The following is an 18,494-nucleotide window of genomic DNA, read 5'->3' on the forward strand; positions in this document are numbered from 1 at the left end:
TGCTGGAGGGAGGTTCAGGCCACATGAACCTCTGCCCTGAGTGGGAACGTTCCACCCCCTTGTCAGCCAAATATCCCTAAGCAGCCTCTTTCCCAAGCTCTCTCAAACCAGTTTTGGGTGTGCTTTAGAGTCCCCCTTTTCCCCACAGAAAGCCTCATTATGTGAATGTGATGGTTAATTTTATGTGTCAGCTTGGCCATAATATCCAGATATTTGGTCAAACATTCTTCTAGTTGTTTCTGTGAAGGTATTTTTATGATGAGATTAATATTTACACCAGCCAACTTTAAGTAAAGCAGATGACCCTCCATAGTTTTTGGGTGGGCCTCATCCAGTCAGTTGAAGACTTTAACAGAAAAAGACTGACTTCCCTTAGAGAAAAGAAAATCCTGCTAACAAACCACCTTCAGATGTGAGCTGCAGCATCGACTGTTCCCTGTCTCCAGCCTACTGGGTGACTCTGCAGAGTTTGGATTTTCTAGCTTCCACAGTTCTCCTAGCAAATTTCTTTTCTTTTCTCTTTTCTTTTCTTTTCCTTTCTTTCATTCTTTCTTTCCAAATGGAGTCTTGCTCTGTCACCCAGGCTGGAGTGCAGCGACGTGATCTCGGCTTGCTGCAACCTCCGCCTCCCGGGTTCAAAAGATTCTCCTGCCTCAGCCTCCCAAGTGACTGGGATTACGGGTGCATGCCACTGCACCTGGCTAATTTTTGTATTTTTAGTAGAGATGGGGTTTCACCATGCTGGCCAGGCTAGTCTCGAACTCCTGACCTCTGGTGATCCACCTGCCTCGACCTCCCAAAGTGCTGGGATTACAGGGGTGAGCCACTATACTTGGCCTCAATACACACACACACACATTACACATCTGTGTGTGTATATATATACACACACACATATATTACACATGTATATGTGTGTATGTATACATATGTGTATATATACACATATATGTGTGTGTATATATAGGGAATATGTAATCATAACACGCATCTTATTCATTCTGTTTCTCTGGAGTATACTAATACAGTGATTAACAAACTTTTCTGTACCTTTTTAGTGTTGTGTGTGGAATCATCAATCTTAATATCTGAACCCCAGTTTGGGTGGGGTCCACCCTCTATCTACAGAGTGTCTATTACACCTTCAGTTTTAGCATATTTTGCTTTCACCTGCCAACCATCCCTTGCACAGTTGACTTAGGGATTGTGTGCAGTTTTGGTAATGTGAGATGCAGAGGAGGACCCAAGTTGTACCTTTGATGCCAAGATGTTTAGTTAAATCCCATACTTGTGCAGGCCACTTTCAGTGCTGGACTAGATATGTCATTGGATAAGACACAGCATCCCTGACATTTGTCATGGGACATAGGCTGTTAGAATGACGAATTGGCAACACGAGTGCAGTAGAGTAGTGTGATTAAAACTGAGATGGATGTTGTGAGGTGTTTTTTGGGGGATGTATGTGAGCCTTAGCTGAATTGTTGGAGCTAGATGTCAGACATCTGTTCCCTTGTTCTCATTATATGACAGATATGGCCCTGAAACCTAAGATTATTTGGGCAACATCAGTTTCTGGCTTTCCTATCTTAGGATTCCAAGAGGCCATGGCCATTTAAAAGGAGATTCTGGCCAAGGCAGGCGGATCATGAGGTCAGGAGTTCGAGACCAGCCTGGACAATATCGTGAAACCCTATCTCTACTAAAATTACAAAAATTAGCCAGGCATGGTGGTGAGCACCTGTAGTCCCAGCTACTTGGGAGGTTGAGGCAGGAGAATGGTGTGAACCTGGGAGACACAACTTGCAGTGAGCCAAGATCGTGCCACTGCACTCCAGCCTTGGCAACAGAGCGAGACTCTGTCTCAGAAAAAAAAGGAGATCCTGCTACTGTACCAGCCTGCTCTGAGCCCCGGTTTCTTTATAAACTGGAAATGATCCTTATTTCATTGAGTGGTTGTGAGGGACAAATGAAGAAACATATGTAAGAGATTAGTACCGAGCCTGGTACCTATAAGGTCCTCAAGAGGTACTCATTTCATTCACTTTCTCTTTCTTTTTTCCTTCTTAAGTTCCTTTCTTTATGTTCTAAACTAGCTTGCAGGAAGAGGGGGAACAGTGGAGAATGAGTAGATATTACTCAGTGCTACCATTATTAGCAGCAGCTGGGAGCATGAGCATGGGTATCTGGAGAAGAAAAAGGAAGAATGGAGTCACTGACTCAAATCTAAGCCACTGATTTCCTGAGCTACAGGAATGTTGGTGACTGAAACTGTGCAGCTGAGTCCCCCACAGGAAATTGCTCCTGGCCTTAACGGACTTGCTTCCCTCAAGGTTTCATCAATTCCCAGGGAAATGACTGGTCAGTGTAAGGAAACAAAGGCCAGCCTCCTTGCCTCAATTTGGGCCAACTCTGATGGGCTGTTACATTTGAAGACCATCTCAAGAAGTCCGTGGGGGATTGGATGAGTCTGCTACAATAACATTGTTTTCAACTTTTCCTTCTGCTTAATATGCCTGGCTTCATTCCCTCACACATATCACTCCTGAGCATTCTCGAATAAACGTTCTCCAAAACGGGGTTGCACGCTCAGGATCTAATCGCCAAAACATTTGGTGTCAGGAGTGGTTGGAGAATGCAGACAATCAATGTGATTTTGGAGCCGCATTACTTGCTGGCCAGCTGGCAATATGGAAACTATTGCTGGTGCCAGGTGAAATATGGAAGATCCCTAGCATTCTACAGCACTGAAACTATTATAACTTTATCAGTGGTGAACAGGGATGGGATAGCAGTAGAAGGAATGCACTGAAATATTTCAGGATTTGTTAGATTCTGAAGGGACAGGTACTGATGAGGATGGTGGAATTGAATGGCTGTTGTGAACTGCAATCTCATGCCCTGGAAAAAGACAATGAATGCCTTTGAGTCAGTAATCAGTAATTTAAGAGATACTGTGAATGTCAGAGGAACTCTTTAGGAACATATAAAGAGATTCTTATCTCTACGATCAAGGACAGAAAAACCCGAGGGTCAGTTCTAGGCCATAATTTTCAGGATGGCAAAGCTCCATAGAAGGTTGAAGTCTCAGCTCCAAAAAGTCTATCATGTCAAGGCCATGACCTGGTTGGGAGTCTTAGAAAGGGGATACCTGAGTGGGTGCACTAAAAAAACCCTTAAAATCCCTTTTGCCTGGAACTCTCTGAGCAGGTAAATGTTCAAGGCTAGCATGCCCACCCCATAAGGCCTCCACCATTAAAATCTGTGGACGCCGATGCTTTTTAAGACAACATGTACCCCTCAGGAATTACCTCCACCACCCCTCCTGGCCTAGTATGAGACAAATAGAGTCAATTCCAACATAATCTGTCCAGGAAAGAGGGAGCCTGCTAAGGGAGGAAAGGCACAATTTTATAAATGAGCTGTGAGACCTGACCACATAATCCGTATGGGACTGGAGCCTGAAGATGATGAATTTGTAGGGCAGAGCATGAGATTGGGTAAGGGAGAGCACATTGATAGTGGACCACTGTCCTAGTCTACAGTATTTAATGCCCTGACAAAAACGCTGGTTGCATTTGCACCTTCTAACGCATGGCTAGGATGGCTCTTGGAAGACTGGAGAAGGTTATGAACCACACCAAATAGAAAAGCCAAAACTTGTTTGTGGAAGATGGGAGAAAAGGACCAAAAGGCCCCAAGGATGAGTACATTCAAGAATGGATGTATTACAAAACATTGCAAATGCTCCCAGCTGACTACACGCCAGGGATAGGACAGAAGGCACTCTATTGACTAAAGTGATACGAAATTCATCACTCAGAGAGAGACCAACATCACTGAGAACTTCAGTGGTGGCTTTCCTCTATAAGCCAGGGACCTGCTGCTAGAGAACTGGGCTCCTTCACTACAACGGGGATGATGGGATCCTGAAATCGTAGAGGCCAGATGGTGGTGCTTAACATCAGAAGCGAGATGCAATGTAATTATCATAATGAGCAGCAATGTCATAATAGTACCTGGGGGGATGTGACCCACAAAGAGCCACGGAGATGGTTTATTGGACATAGCAAGATAGATGGACAGTCATCAAGGGAATCACTCAATCTATACAATTAAAAGAAGTCAAGGAGGCTAAGTGCAGGCATCCTTCTAAAGAATCACAGTCCGTTATCAGTGTCTGGACATGAGCCACTTCTCAGAGTGGATGCCATAGACTGAGGGAGAGGCCAGGTCTCCAGAAGGAAGGACCTGCAAAATTGTGGCAAATATATACGACAATGACTCCTACAGATTTTCCCCAGAGGGACCTATGGCCATTTATTCAGGTAACATTACAATGGGGAAAGAGTAGTACTCAGAAACTCGTGAGTACTTCTGGATACTGATACCTAAGGAGCTAAAGGGTTATTGTGACCCTCTCAATAAGAGTGGGGGTAGATGGGGACTGGTAATAAAATGGAGTCCAAGCCCAGGCCTGACTCTTAGTGTATATTTGTGTATATGCATATATGTATAGTTGGGATATATATGCCAATAGCTAGTGAAACTCTCAACATTGATCCTTTGGCTTGAGAGTAAAGAGTTATCATAATGGGAAAGCATTTGAAACTGTCCCCACCCCTATTACAACAAGATACTAAATAAAAGGCAATGTTTTGTTTAGGGGAAATGGCAGTAATTAATACCAGCCTTACATGGGTAGTGAGCCTCATCATATCCCCATTAAATTAATAAGTTTCTGGCCGAGCAAAAAAGACAAAAAAACCACAAACAAAACAGGTTAACAGTGGACTTCTGCCAACTCAAGCAGGTAGTAGCTCCACTTGCAATTACTGCACCAGAGTAGTATCTTACCCAGCCAATGAACACAGCTAATTATTAATACAAGGTGTGTGGCTACAGATCTGGCAAATGTGCTCTTTCCCATCTTTCTCAGAAAGGAGGAGCGGAAGTGGTTTACATTCACATAGAACAGACAACACAATACATTTAACGTCTTATCTTGAGGCTATGTTAACTCTTCCTTTTCTGTGATAATATAATCTGAAGGGACCTGAATCATCTTAATGTCCTGAACATCATCACATTGATCCATTATATTGATGGCATTGTGTTCATTAGACTGGATGACCAAGAAGGGGCAGATGTACTGGAGGCCTTGGTAAGACACATGTGCTTCAGAGGGTGGGAGATAAACCCCCCGATGATTCAGAGTGTGGGGTCATGGGGAGGATTAGGGCTACTGTGTAGATATAGAGCATACTGACATTTACTTAACCCCTACTATATGTCATACCTTGGAAATGTGTCCCCTGCTCTTTGGGACCCTGACAGAGAAAACAAGAGTTAAGTGCTCAGAAAGAGGAAGCCCAACGTGTCACAAGATGATTTCAATTAAGGCAGTTTTCTCCCTTATCTGAAGTTTTGTTTTCCAAAGTTTTGGTTACCGTTAGTCAATGGTGGTGCAAGAACATTAGATGGAAAGTTCCAGAGATAAACAATTTGTAAGTTTTAAGTTGCATGCTACTCTAAGTAGCGTGATAAAATCTCCTGCTATCCTACTTTGTCCTGCTCCAGATGTGATTCATCCCTTTGTGCAGCACATCCACACTGTCTATGCCACATGCTCATTAGTCACTTAGAAGACACGTTGGTTATCAGATTGACTCTCACAGTATCGCAGTGTTAGTGTTTAAAAACCCTTATTCTGCTTAATAATGGCCCCAAAGTGTAAGAGTAGTGATGCTGGCATATTGTTACAATTGTTCTGTTTTATTATTAGTTACTGCTGTTGGTCTCTCACTGTATCTAACTTATAAATTAAACTTTATCATGGATATGTATATATAGGATAAAACATAGTGTATACAGAGCTTGGTACTATTAGAAGATTCAGGCATCCACTGGAGTCTTGGAACATATCTCCCATGGATAAGAGGGGAACTAGTATATTCTAATTCTACTGCTTTAATTGTAGGTAGTATTCTCTTAAAATCTAAATGACATACAATGCCAGTTCTCTACAAGAAAATCAGAACGTTGCTTGCTGTCATTGGGTGGTATGGAAATGATCTTTTTCCTAGAGTTCGTAAAGAATATTTTACTTAATGAGCTAAATGACCATGCATAATACATTTAAATTATGACATACTTTTCCCATTTCCCATTTGCTTTTGTTCTTTTATACTATAAGAAATTAATGAGGCTGAGAATCTTAAACTGTGTTTTATGTATTGAAAATAATTATGATTAAGGGTCTTTTACACATGTGTATTTATCATGAATTCTTGTTCAAAGAACTATTTTTTATGGTTCAAGAAGCAAAATTAATTTAAATCGGCAGCTAATGCACAGTTCTCAATTCCATGAGTCAACTGGATACTGCTGACATTTTTGTATGGAGTCTCCTTTAATGTAATAAAAAGTACATCACTAAATGGTGTCTGGTATGAGAAGGGGTAGAACACTCATTGCCTGAAATCCACATGGTGATGTTCTGGGTCATATCATGAGCCATAGGTAGCACTCCATTGGCTTCATGTTCTCTATTGTCTTACAGTTGACTCATAGTGATGATGGAATGGTGTAATCAGTTGCTAGTTTTTACATTCATATGTTGCAAAACTAAGGTGGCTAATCCATAAATGCACATGCCTGTCATTCTCTATAAGAGTAGGAAATAAAATTCATTATTGCATGCTCAGAATCCTTAACATAAGCCAGTAAAAGCATTACAAGGAAGTTGCCTTCAGTGCCGTATACATGTACTGTGAGCTTGCATTTGGTCTGAGTATTCAGGACTGCAGGGCTCAGCATATAACAGGGCTGGATTCCTCAGCAGAGTAAGAGCTTACGGCTCTGTGCAGCTCTCTCTGTGCATCTGCTGGCAGCCAGGTGCTCCTTGTAGGACAGAGTATGTAATTATGAATATTTTAAATGTGGGTAGTTGATCCCTTTTCTATTCAGCATGTAGCTATGAGTGAAGTGGCAGACAATGACCAGAATATTCTTTGTGTTCGCCTGAATTTATCAGAGAATATTGAAGTAAAGAGCCAAAGGGCTCTATTCTCCCTTCCCAGATATACAGGGAAGAACAGAATTCAGTCTTTGTCTGGGTGGTTAATTTTTAAAATGATATGTGAAGGATAATGCATGAATGACTAACAGCCCTGGGGGGCTCAAGAAAATTGTATTTCACCAGGAGGAACAAATATATGCTGTTTTGAAGTGGAAGGGCTATACTAAGAATTCAGATATGAAGAAGTATATTTTTGATAAGAAGATATTGAGACACAAAAAACCGGTATCAGAGGCAGCAAGGAATGTAGTAAAAATATTCTGGCTTTGAGCCCCAGATGTGCCACTCGCTGACTATGTGATGTTGGACTTTAAGTCATCTCTCCAAGCCTCAGTTTTCTCATCACCACAATTGGGAGATTAGGCCAGATTATCTCCCTAATTCCTTCTTAGTTGACTTATCTGTGATCCTGTGACACACTCTCTTAAGGTAAATGTGCACTCACACCTCTTTTCAAGGTGTGATCGCTAGGGATTGACTGCTCCAGCTCAAGAATGACTTTTGTTGAGTGCCTAATGCTGAGCCAACACAGGATCAAGCAATAAGGGTATAAGCAAAAAAAATTATCAGCTGTACTGGTGGTGCCGAGATGAAGAAAAGGCCTGAAACAGAGGACAAATGGGGAGTTGTGGAATACAAACTTAGAGAACATTAGACAGGAGATGTCAATGTAGATGCACAAGCATGAGGGTGAGTTTGAACAAAACTGTGAGCTGAGCTTTAGAGGATAGATAGGATTTGGGTAGGTTAAAAAAAAAAAAAAGACAGAATGGATCATTCTTGTTGGAGGGTGAATCAGTCAGGTTCCTTGTAGGAAACAGATGATTCAATCAAACTAGGTACTGAGAAGAGTTTAGTAAAGAGATCACTGAAACAGGTGTCGCCAGGGCTGAGGGAAACCAACGCAGATGGTGCTGTGCTCTGGGCTAGTGACAGTGGTGAGCCACTACCACCCTGAAATAGCAAGGGGTAGGCGTGGGGACCACAACCAGACCTGTCTGGAGGGAGGAGAAACCTTCAGTAGAAGGATTGATGGAGACCAACAGATTGCAAACTGGCAGCAGGAATCAGGGAAAAAATACCCAAATCTCTTTCTTCTCTCTCCTTGTATTAGTCTGTTCTCACACTGCTACTAAAGACATACCTGAGACCGAGTAATTTATCAAGGAAAGAGGTTTAACTGACTCACAGTTCCACATGGCTGGGGAGGCCTCACAATCATGGTGGAAGGCAAAGGAGGAGCAAAGGCATGTCTTACATGGTGGCAGGCAAGAGGACTTGTGCAGGGGAACTCCCATTTATCAAACTATCATAGCTCATGAGACTGATTGACTAACAAGAGTAAGGAGGAAACTGCCCCTATGATTCCGTTATCTCCACCTGGCCTCACCCATGACATGTGGGGATAATTACAATTCAAGGTGAGATTTGGGTGAGAACACAGCCAAACCACATCACTCCTTCAATTATTTTCTGGTAGATAGTGAAGGTCAGCACTTGTGGGAAAGGATGAAAAATGGATCTGAAGAAGCAAATGGAAGAACTCAGCAGAGCAGGAGATGTGAACACTCACAGAGATACAGCTAGAGACCAACATGAACGGTGGAAGTCTCTTGGTAGAGTCTTGCGAGTTGGGAAGAGGAATCACACACAGTCCGCCACTGAGCAGGGTCCTCTCGATTGCAGGACCACATTAGATTGCTGCAGGAGTGTGAGTGTGCGTGAAAGAGCTTGCAGAACATCCCCTAACATTCCTGGCCATGGTGAGGGGGCCCACGATGCCCACCCATCCAAACTTTTCCTTTGTGGAGAGACAAACTTAAATAGCTCCTCTCTTCTCATTCTTAACTCTAATCTCAGCAGCCAAGTACATGCTAAAGAGAGAGGGAATACTGGAGCCTAGGCAAATACTGATACAAGTAGAACTCTTGCTTTTCCCATGAGAACTCACCCTGGTAGTCTTCCAATGCTCCATGGCACACGTTGCTGTCATCCATCTAGACCTTGCCTTCTTTTGGCTTGTCCTGGCACACCAGGTACCTGCCATTACTCTTTAATTGGTCCGCCTTTCCTTCCTTATTCTTCTTTCTGATTTCCAAATTAAAAAAACAAACAAACAAACAAACAAAAAAACTAGGCAGGGCACGGTGGCTCACGCCTGTAATCCCTGCATTTTGGGAGGCCAAGGTGGATGGATCATGAGGTCAGGAGATCGAGACCATCCTGGCTGACACGGTGAAACCCCGTCTCTACTGAAAAGTACAAAAAATTAGCCAGGTGTGGTGGTGGGTGCCTGTAGTCCCAGCTACCTGGGAGGCTGAGGCAGGAGAATGGCATGAACCCAGGAGGCGGAGCTGGCAGTGAGCCGAGACCATGCCACTGCACTCCAGCCCAGGTGACAGAGTGAGATTCCGTGTCAAAAAAAAAATTATAACAAAATATAAATAAATAAATAAATAAATAAATAAATAAACTAATCTCAACTGTGGGAAAAGGGGAAATGTCAAATACAAAGTTTACCTTCTTCATGATTTTGCTCTGGACCATTAAAACTAAGTGGGGTTGTAGATCCTTTCTTCAGAAAGGCATTGATTGAGATGACTGTAAAATGGGTCATTTGTCTGGAAAGTAGTAAATGTAATAGTATATAAAAACATAAAATGATGTAGAAGACTTCTTTACTCCTCGTTGTCCCTTTAATCTAGTAATAACTCATGGTAGAATATGTGGTGTTCTTATGAATAGAAGAACCTCGTATTAAGCATAAGAACCTCATATTAAGAATTTTTCTGCATGCAAATATAAGAACCAAATAACAATGCAAATGCAATCTTTGACACAGGATTGATTTTTGTTTTTGTTAAGAATTTACAACTTCCACAATATATACTGCAATCAGTATAATTAATTCCCATGTCTTACATCTCTTTCCATATTTCTAAAAGTCTATACTTTCTTGACAATATGTATAATGAGGCACAATACTCTTCACTGTCTGTATCATAGCCTACTTATCAAGCCTAGAAAATGGGCTAAATGTTAAATATGTATGTTTCAGGTTATACAGAACTCAATAATGTCAGGTAATTGAGAAGTTTCCTACTTTGTCCTTTTAATTCATTGAAATAAAACTTGTGCTGTGCTTATCTGGAGGTTTTAAAAGTTAGATTGTGCAAAACTCATTGTCTTAGTGTATTCCTGTTGCTATTGCAAAATACCTGAGACTGGGTGATAGATAAATAATAGAAACCTACTTCTCGGTTTTTGAGGCTGGGAAGTCCAAGATTAAGGTGCTGGCAGGTTTGGTGTCTGGTGAGGGCTTGCTCTCTGCTTCCAAGATCGTGTCCTGTTGCTGCTTCTTCTGGAGGAGACAGATGCTATGTTCTCATATGGTGGAAGAGAAAGAAGGGGTGCGTGGACCAAGCAGCTCTCTGAAGCCTGTTTTACAAGGATATTTATCCCATTCATGAATGCAGATCCCCTATGGCCTAATCACCTCCTGGAGTCCCTGCCTCTTAATACCATCACCTTGGGGTTTACATTCCAATATATGAACCTTGGGGGGGATGCATACATTTAAACCACAGCATTCATTAGTGCAGTTCTTTAATTGTCCTAAAAGATTGAGTTAATACCAATAGATGAAAGTTAATTCAAACCAAGCTGTCTCAAATAAAGTAAGGTGATAACTGGAGGGATTCAAGTAGAAGCTGACTGTTCTTGGCTGTTGTGAAATGAGAGGATTCAGCTATTTAAGAAAAGATTTACCTTCAAGAGCTTCTAAACCCTGAGTTCTCAGACTACCTGAAAACTGAAACTGATAAGCTCACTCACAAATACTCATGGGAAACATGGTACCTGGTATGGAAAAGAATCTGTTTTTTCAAGAATCTTTTTGTTTTCTAAAAGATTATTTGGCACTTAGAAATTTTTATAGAAAATCATTTTAATTTTATAAACTTCTTACTTCTCACCCTGGCATTGTCATCTTGATTGAATGTAACTTTTTTATATTGGGATCTTTTTATTATTAAATCCTATTTGTATCAGAATGGCTTGATCTCGATATTTAGTACTAATCAAAAATATTGCTTTGTTTTTTCTTACTTCCCCTACCTCAATAACCAGAAATATTGTATATTTTTAAGGCCTTTTTGTATGTTGCTCCCCACACATTTCAGTAAATCATTATTGTCTAGACACCAAGAGGAAGTCAGAAAACATTGCTGGAAGTGAAAATTCTTTAGGGATTCTCATTCAATACTAGAGCAATTAAATAGGACATATTATTGATCAATAGAGAGTACTTTCTTTACTATCTGCATACTTAGCAGTCACATCATTAACCATCAAGCCAACGTTTAAGTTCAAGGTCACATAAACCAAAAAAGCACTGTTTGGTACATGGCTACATGATCTATCTTTGGAAAATACTTAACACGTTACAGAGAAAATGAAATATTACATTCTATATTAAAGCCACAATTAATATAGTATGTTGTGATTATCTACATATTTCTGATTCCTAAATTATATGGCAGAAACAAAATTATCAAATTATAACTACTCTGCTCATTTAGTCAGAAGATATAGGCCTAAAAATGTGTTCCTTATGGAATTCAAATCTTCCATAGCTTAAGGCAAACCATGCTGAAGGACAGTGGATGTCTGTTCAAAGGCCAATATGGTAAGGCTATGATGATGTCTAAGTTCAGTTTACCATTGATGTATCCTGTCAGCTTTAAGTTAGATAATCTTTACAAGTGTGTGGAAGCCACACATTATTTCAAAATTTGTGCCTAATGGGAAGCTGTGTTAATGTTATTAAAATTGCACTGTTCTCAAACCACACAATTTAATACTGTGTGCAATTCAAATTCACATTTGCACTTATAATGCCACTTTATTGCATTGACAGCACTTCCAGCGATTTGACATTGTAAGGAGGGTTTCACACTGGCCTGCCCAGGTTGTCTGTACATTGTTGAGTTGATGGGGGTGAAGGGAATGAGGAAAGCAGCAAAGATAGTGAACCTCAACTGACTTATTTAAGAAAAGACTTATTGTCACTAGGAATGAGGTGTGCCTATGTGTGTGGACCTGTAGTTAGAACAAACAGGGACAGAGGGACAGAGGAGGAGAAAGAGACCCAAAGAGAAAGCAGGGTGTCAAGGCAGAAGAACCACAACCACAGCAGGTGGGCTGGAGTCAAAAAAGAATGAAGGCCAGATGCAGTGGCTCACACCTCTCACACCTGTAATCCCAGTGTTTTGGGAAAGTGAGGCAGGTTTATTGCCTGAGCTCAGGAGGTTGAGACCAGCCTGGGCAACGTGGTGAAACCCTGCCTCTACCCAAAATACAAAAAGTAAGCCAGGTATGGTGGTGTACACCGGTGGTCCCACCTATTTGGGAGGTTGAGGTGGGAGGATTGCTTGAACCTGGGAGGTTGCTGTGAGCTGACAGCACGCCCCTGCACTCCAACCTAGGTGACAGAGTGAGACCTTGTCTCAAAAAAAAAAAAAAAAATAGAATGAAGACAAAAAAGAGATGCCACATGGTAGTAGTTTCAAGCTAGGATTTCCTTTTTGCCTCCTTTTACAAGGCTGAAGTAAAGGTCCATATTATTACTACTATTTTGTAACAGACTTTATTTTTTAGAGCAGTTGTAGGTTTGCAGCAAAATTGAGCACTAAGTACAGAGTTCCCATATACTTACTGCTCCCCTCTCCCAGCCTACCCCACTGTCAACATTCCCCCCACAGAGGGGTACATTTGTTATAATTGATGGACCTACATTGACACATCATCATGTCAAGTTCATTGTTAACATTCGGGTTCACTCTTGGTGTTGTACAGTCCATGGGTTTTGACAAATGCATAATGGTATGCAGCCACCAATACAGTATCTTACATAATAGTTTCACTGACCTAAAAATCCTGTGTGCACTGCCTGTTCATCCCTCCTCATGTTATTTTTTACGTTGACTATTTTGGGACTGAATTCCCCCTTGCTGATCTTGAGACGGGAGAAAGAAGGCCCACATGCTCAGGTCCTAGGTGTGGGCTGTTTACCCATGAGTGACACTGACGTCTACTATGAGGCACTCAGACCACTAAGTCTGTACTTAGATGACTTGAGAAAGCTTCAGACTGGCTGTGTGCGAAGGTCAGGGAAGTCTTTGGGGCTGGGCCTAGGCAGGTCTGAATGCCTGGGTCAGGGGGAGTAGGGAAGCCGGTGCAGGAGGAGAGCTGGGACGCATGACACAGGGTCTTGAAAGGTCCTATTTGTGCAGAGTAGTCACAACAGAAAGCTCATCTGGATTCCAGGTTTCACATGCCTAGGGGCACTGTGGACATTTTCTTTACAGAATTCTAGTAATTCTGTTCCAGTAAATGGCCAGAGTCCTCCGATTTCGCTGGACTCGGGGAAGAGGCAGCTTTTAATACCTCTCCAGGCGTTTCACAGGAGAGTCCTGAGTCCTGCACTTACTCAGAAAGTGACTGATAAGGTAGGAAGTAGAGAGAATCTGACCAAATAAACCACTGTACTTTATGCGTATTCATGTTCCAGTGTGACCAAAATGAAGGCTTTTGGGGAGCTGAATCATGAATGTTAGCACAGTATATGACTTTGGTGATAGTCTAAGTGGCAGCATGGTACAAAGACTAACAGATGGCCCCAGAGCCAGGCTTCCTGGGTCCAGAGTCCAGGCCTGCTGCTTTGTCATCTGCATGATTTTGGGCAGGTTACTTCACTTTTCTGTGCCTCAATTTTTTTCATCGGCAGAATGGGGATAATAATAGTGCTTGCCTTGTGAGTATTAAACAAAGTAATGTTTTAGTAATTTGGTAGTGTTTTAGTAACTTAGTGATGTTTTAGCAATGTGTATCCCTTTGGAGAGTGTCTAGTGCACAGTAAGTGCCACGACAATATTTGTTAAATAAATATTCCAGGCCGGGTGCGGTGGCTCACGCCTGTAATCCCAATACTTTGGGAGGCTGAAGCAGGTGGATCATTTGCGGTCAGGAGTTCGAGAGCAGCCTGGACAACATAGTGAAACCCCGTATCTACTAAAAATATAAAAATTAGCCAGGCGTGGTGGCAGGTGTCTGTGATCCCAGCTACTTATGAGGCTGAGGCAGGAGAATCGATAGAACCTGGGAGGTGGAAGTTGCAGTGAGCCAAGATCGTGCCACTTCACTCCAGCCTGGGGGACAGAGTGAGACTCCATCTCAAATAAATAAATAAATAAATAAAATATTCCAACATTGTCATTTGACAGATGAGGAAACTTCTCTTAGACATAATTTACTTCAAAATTTCACAGGGATTTCACCAGTCTGACTGTAAATCCTTACAGTTTCTAAAGCCGCTGCTGCCAGAAATTTTGAGATTTTTGTTCTTGGCATTGAACAGAGGCAGAGGTTCTTTCCTATGAAACGGTCTCTGCATTCAAATCCCCAAGTTATCTCATCCCTGGACAAGACTAGCAGAAACAAGTGAGAGCTCCGGCAGATCCAGGCAGGAAACACAGGTCGGTAAGTGGGAGCTTGGGGAAAGGTGAGTAGGGAGCTGGGAGGAGGCTGAGAAAGGCTTCATTATTTCTTCGATGAAGATCCCCAGTGAACCTCCAGATGGTGGGGGCTACATAAAAATATTTAAGACAGGGAGCCCCCTGTCACCTCCCACCCTTGTAATACTATATCAGACGTGTTTTGGGAGAATGCAAATCACCCACATTGTAAGATGCTCTGCAAAACTTGGTGCACACTGCAAGTCATGCTGCAGGAGAGGACAGCGTGAATGCCCAGAGGCCCTGGAGCCTCCCGCAAGGAGCCTGGTTTTCCTGCATGGTCTGTGGAATCTACCTCATTAGTAAGGGTGAAACCCTGAAAATCACTGGAGCATTGTCATCTCGGCATGACGTCTCTGTAATTGTAGTGACTTAGAACTGGATGGGCCCTGAGCACTGCTTTTCGGTCAGAAGACAGTAAAGCGTTGTTACTTAGAACTAGATGTATTGAGAAATGTCTCTTTCACTCCTTCACTTTTTTCATAACTCCCTGTTTAATTGACTGCATTGAACATGCATCTCATGACAATTATGTGATTTCTCTAAGTGATATTACAAAGCAAAAATGTTAAGATTGACCCTAAATGTGTGCTTTTATGTTAACACTGAACCTTGCATTTTACAGGATTGATGTTGTCCTTGCAGTTTTCAGGATAGTATTACCTTATCTCATTTGATTGTTATAAATAACCTATAAGGTGAAATATGCTATTATACATAAACGTACAATTATATGTGGTAGATATAACTGTATATGTGATATGATATATATGACATAGGCAGATTAGTTTCTTATTGCCATTGTACAGATGAGGCACCCGGAAGAGTGTATACTGTCACACAATAAAGGGTAACATTGCAAAAACTCATTCATTTATTTACTTATTCATTTACTTGTTAAATATCCATTTATACTGTTTTACTGGGCCAACACCATCTAAGTTCTGGAGAGACAGCAGAGAATAAGACAGAAGAGATCCCAGTTTTCCTGGAACTTATTTTTCAGCAGGGGAAAGATAAGCATTAAAGTGAGTTTGTCCAGCCCGTGGCCTGTGGGATACACGCGGCCCAGAATTGCTTTGAATGCAGCCCAATATAAATTTGTAAACTTTCTTTCTTTCTTTTTTTTCTTTTTGAGACGGAGTTTTACTCTTGTTGCCCAGGCTGGAGTGCAATGGCGAGGTCTCGGCTCACTGCAACCTCCACTTCCCCGGTTCAAGTGATTCTCCTGCCTCAGCCTCCCGAGTAGCTGGGACTACAGGCGCCCACCACCATGCTTGGCTAATTTTGTATTTTTAGTAGAGATGAGGTTTCAAGATATTAGCCATGCTGGTCTCAAACTCCTGACCTCGTGATCTACCCACCTCGGCCTCCCAAAGTGCTGGGGTTATAGTCATGAGCCACCCCGTCTGGCCACAAATTTGTAAACTTTCTGAAAACGTTACGAGTTTTTTTTTTTTTTTTCTCATTGGCTATCATTAGTGTTAATGTATTTTATGTGTGCCCCAAGACAATTCTTCTTCTTTCAATGTGGCCCAGGGAAGCCAGAAGATTGGACACCCCTGCATTAAACAAACAACTGAAAGATAATGTGAGATAGTAAACAATGTTAAGAAGAAAATAAAATAGAACAACTTTTGATCAGGTGGTGAGGGTGGCTTCTGAGGAGGTAAGTGACCTGAGACTTGAGAAAAGTCAGAACAGACATGTGAAGACTTGAGACAGAGCATCCCACATGAAAGTCACAGAAAGTGCAAAATCCTGAAGACAGGACCCAGGACAGGAAGCCAGCATGGCTGGGGTGTAGTGGATGAAGATGTTGGGGTTTGGGGTTTTACCCTATTTACAGGCTCATAAATTAGCCTGTTACTATTTCATGGATACCAGAAGATGACATGAGCCTCCTGGGTTAGGCTCATAGCACAGCCAGCAATATTTAGCATCAGATTTCCCTCAGTTTCCTTTGTCTCCAAAGTCCCAGGAGGGCAACACAGACAGGCCAGGTGGGTGGCATGTACTCAGTGAGATGTGTCCACCTGAGAAACATCGAGATCAGGAACCCACTGCTCTGTTTATGGCAAGTGGTAAGCAAGACTGCTCTTTTTGTCCTGGAGAGAGACGTAATCTCATCCAACCAGCCTGGGTCAAGGGCGGCCGGAGTCTTGCATTTTCAACATACACAGTGAGAATAGGCAGCACGCTCAGGTCCATGGTAGATTGCCTCTGCCAACAGGGGCAGAGCATGCAGAAAGGCAGACCTGGGTTGTGCAGGACCTGATGTGGCCCTGGCTGGGATTTATTCATGGGTGGCATGAGCCTTCATTTACTAGTTGCTGTCATTACACCAGTATATTCATGGATACCTGCAGGCTTCTTATTCTGTGCAGGGAGCAGTCAGGGTCCTGGCAAGAAACTGCTGGAATATTCAAAGGATTAACTGAAAAACAGAGTAGTGAAGGGACTACTTACAGAGACGTGGGCTGGGTCAAAGGCGTCAATAAGTGAGAGCGAGTGACTTAGGGACCACTGTCACCAGAAGCCAGAGAACCTGAAGCCTTAGAAGAGAGCTGCCAGGTAGCTACTGTCAGCCAGACAGTGAAGCAGGGAGAGGAATGGGGGTTGAGTGGAGAGGGGTAATGCCTCAACCACTCTTTCTCTTCCAAACACTAATCTCTCCTTCCCTTATTCCCAGTGGACAAATGCAACCAAGCCTAAAGACAAGTGCTATTGTGAGGTCAACATCCAGGAACCAGAGCAGGGCAGAGCAATCCACAGAATGGATCTGGGGTGACTCATGGAGGAAAACCAACACACAGTATCATTTAATTCTTTTAAAAAAGATAGAAAATTATACCATACCCAGAATTACTAAATTCTAAATAGAGGGTATATTGCATTTGCATTTTTAAAAGAATGTTTCCCCATATATCTTTTAAAAATTCATTTTAAAGATATACAATAAAAAGTGTTTAACTCTGTTTTTCAAAATAATTTGTTTATAAAATTGGACTGACTCACCCACTTATATACAAGGTGTTAAAGGCATTTGTGTTTGTTTGTTTTACACTCCGGAAGGAGCCCTGGCCTAAGGGACAGGAAAAGTAGATTCCAGTCCCAAATTTATCATTAACTGGTTGTAAATGACAGGGTTGCCAATAGTCTCTGAACCTCTTTCCAGTTAACTGCTATGTTTGAATACTGCATATGATCAAGAAAGCAGAACTTTCTCTCTGTTATGGGAAGCCGTTGGGTTGCCTGAACTTTGTAATTAGCTTTGCCTTGCTGTTTGTTTTTTAGTAGAGTTTTTTTTTTCTCTTTAGTTCTGATTTAATCAAGGTTCTTTCTTATGACTCCCCCGCTCCACCCCCAGAATTCTGGTTTATTCAGATTTCTCTATATCTTGGTCAAAACAAATCCAGATTCATACATGAAACAAGTTACTAATCCTTTTCAGTTTTCAAAGGTGGTATGTAATATTGAAGATAAACAGAGTGATCAGCATAAATCCCTACTTTTCCTGTTAGAATCAAAGCATGATGCTGTCATTAGAGCTCCTTGGCCTGACACCATCTATATGCCCAATACAATGACAAGCTGTCCGCATGCATGCCTATTGTCTGGACCCGTGCATTTGGCTAGGATGGGGTGGCCATGTTGTTTATGTTCACATACTGATGCTACTGAAACTAGGGACCTAAAGATTCATTTAAATTCAAATCCCTGGAAAACTTTGAGAAACAATTCGTTTTATCAGATTTCTAAATGTTTACTTTAAAAATAAAGAGCTTCTCATAGCCACAGCAGTATTTAAAGGCAGGGTATCTCATGCAAGTCATCTGTCC

At 41.9% G+C, this 18,494-nt stretch overlaps 1 protein-coding gene across 1 annotated transcript in view; it reads left to right on the plus strand.

Moving 5' to 3' along the window:
• Positions 1-17,630, plus strand: part of LOC105517477 — a 96,133-nt gene extending 78,503 nt beyond the window's left edge. The window contains exon 6 of the mRNA XM_011950014.1: positions 17,345-17,630. Within this exon, the coding sequence (XP_011805404.1) occupies positions 17,345-17,367 (23 nt within the window). The 3' untranslated portion in view covers positions 17,368-17,630. The remainder of the gene's footprint in view (positions 1-17,344) is intronic.
• The last annotated feature ends 864 nt before the right edge of the window (positions 17,631-18,494 follow it).

The sequence above is a fragment of the Colobus angolensis genome, unplaced genomic scaffold, assembly GCF_000951035.1.
Source record: "Colobus angolensis palliatus isolate OR3802 unplaced genomic scaffold, Cang.pa_1.0 Scaffold30, whole genome shotgun sequence".
NCBI classification, from domain to species: Eukaryota; Metazoa; Chordata; class Mammalia; order Primates; family Cercopithecidae; genus Colobus; species Colobus angolensis.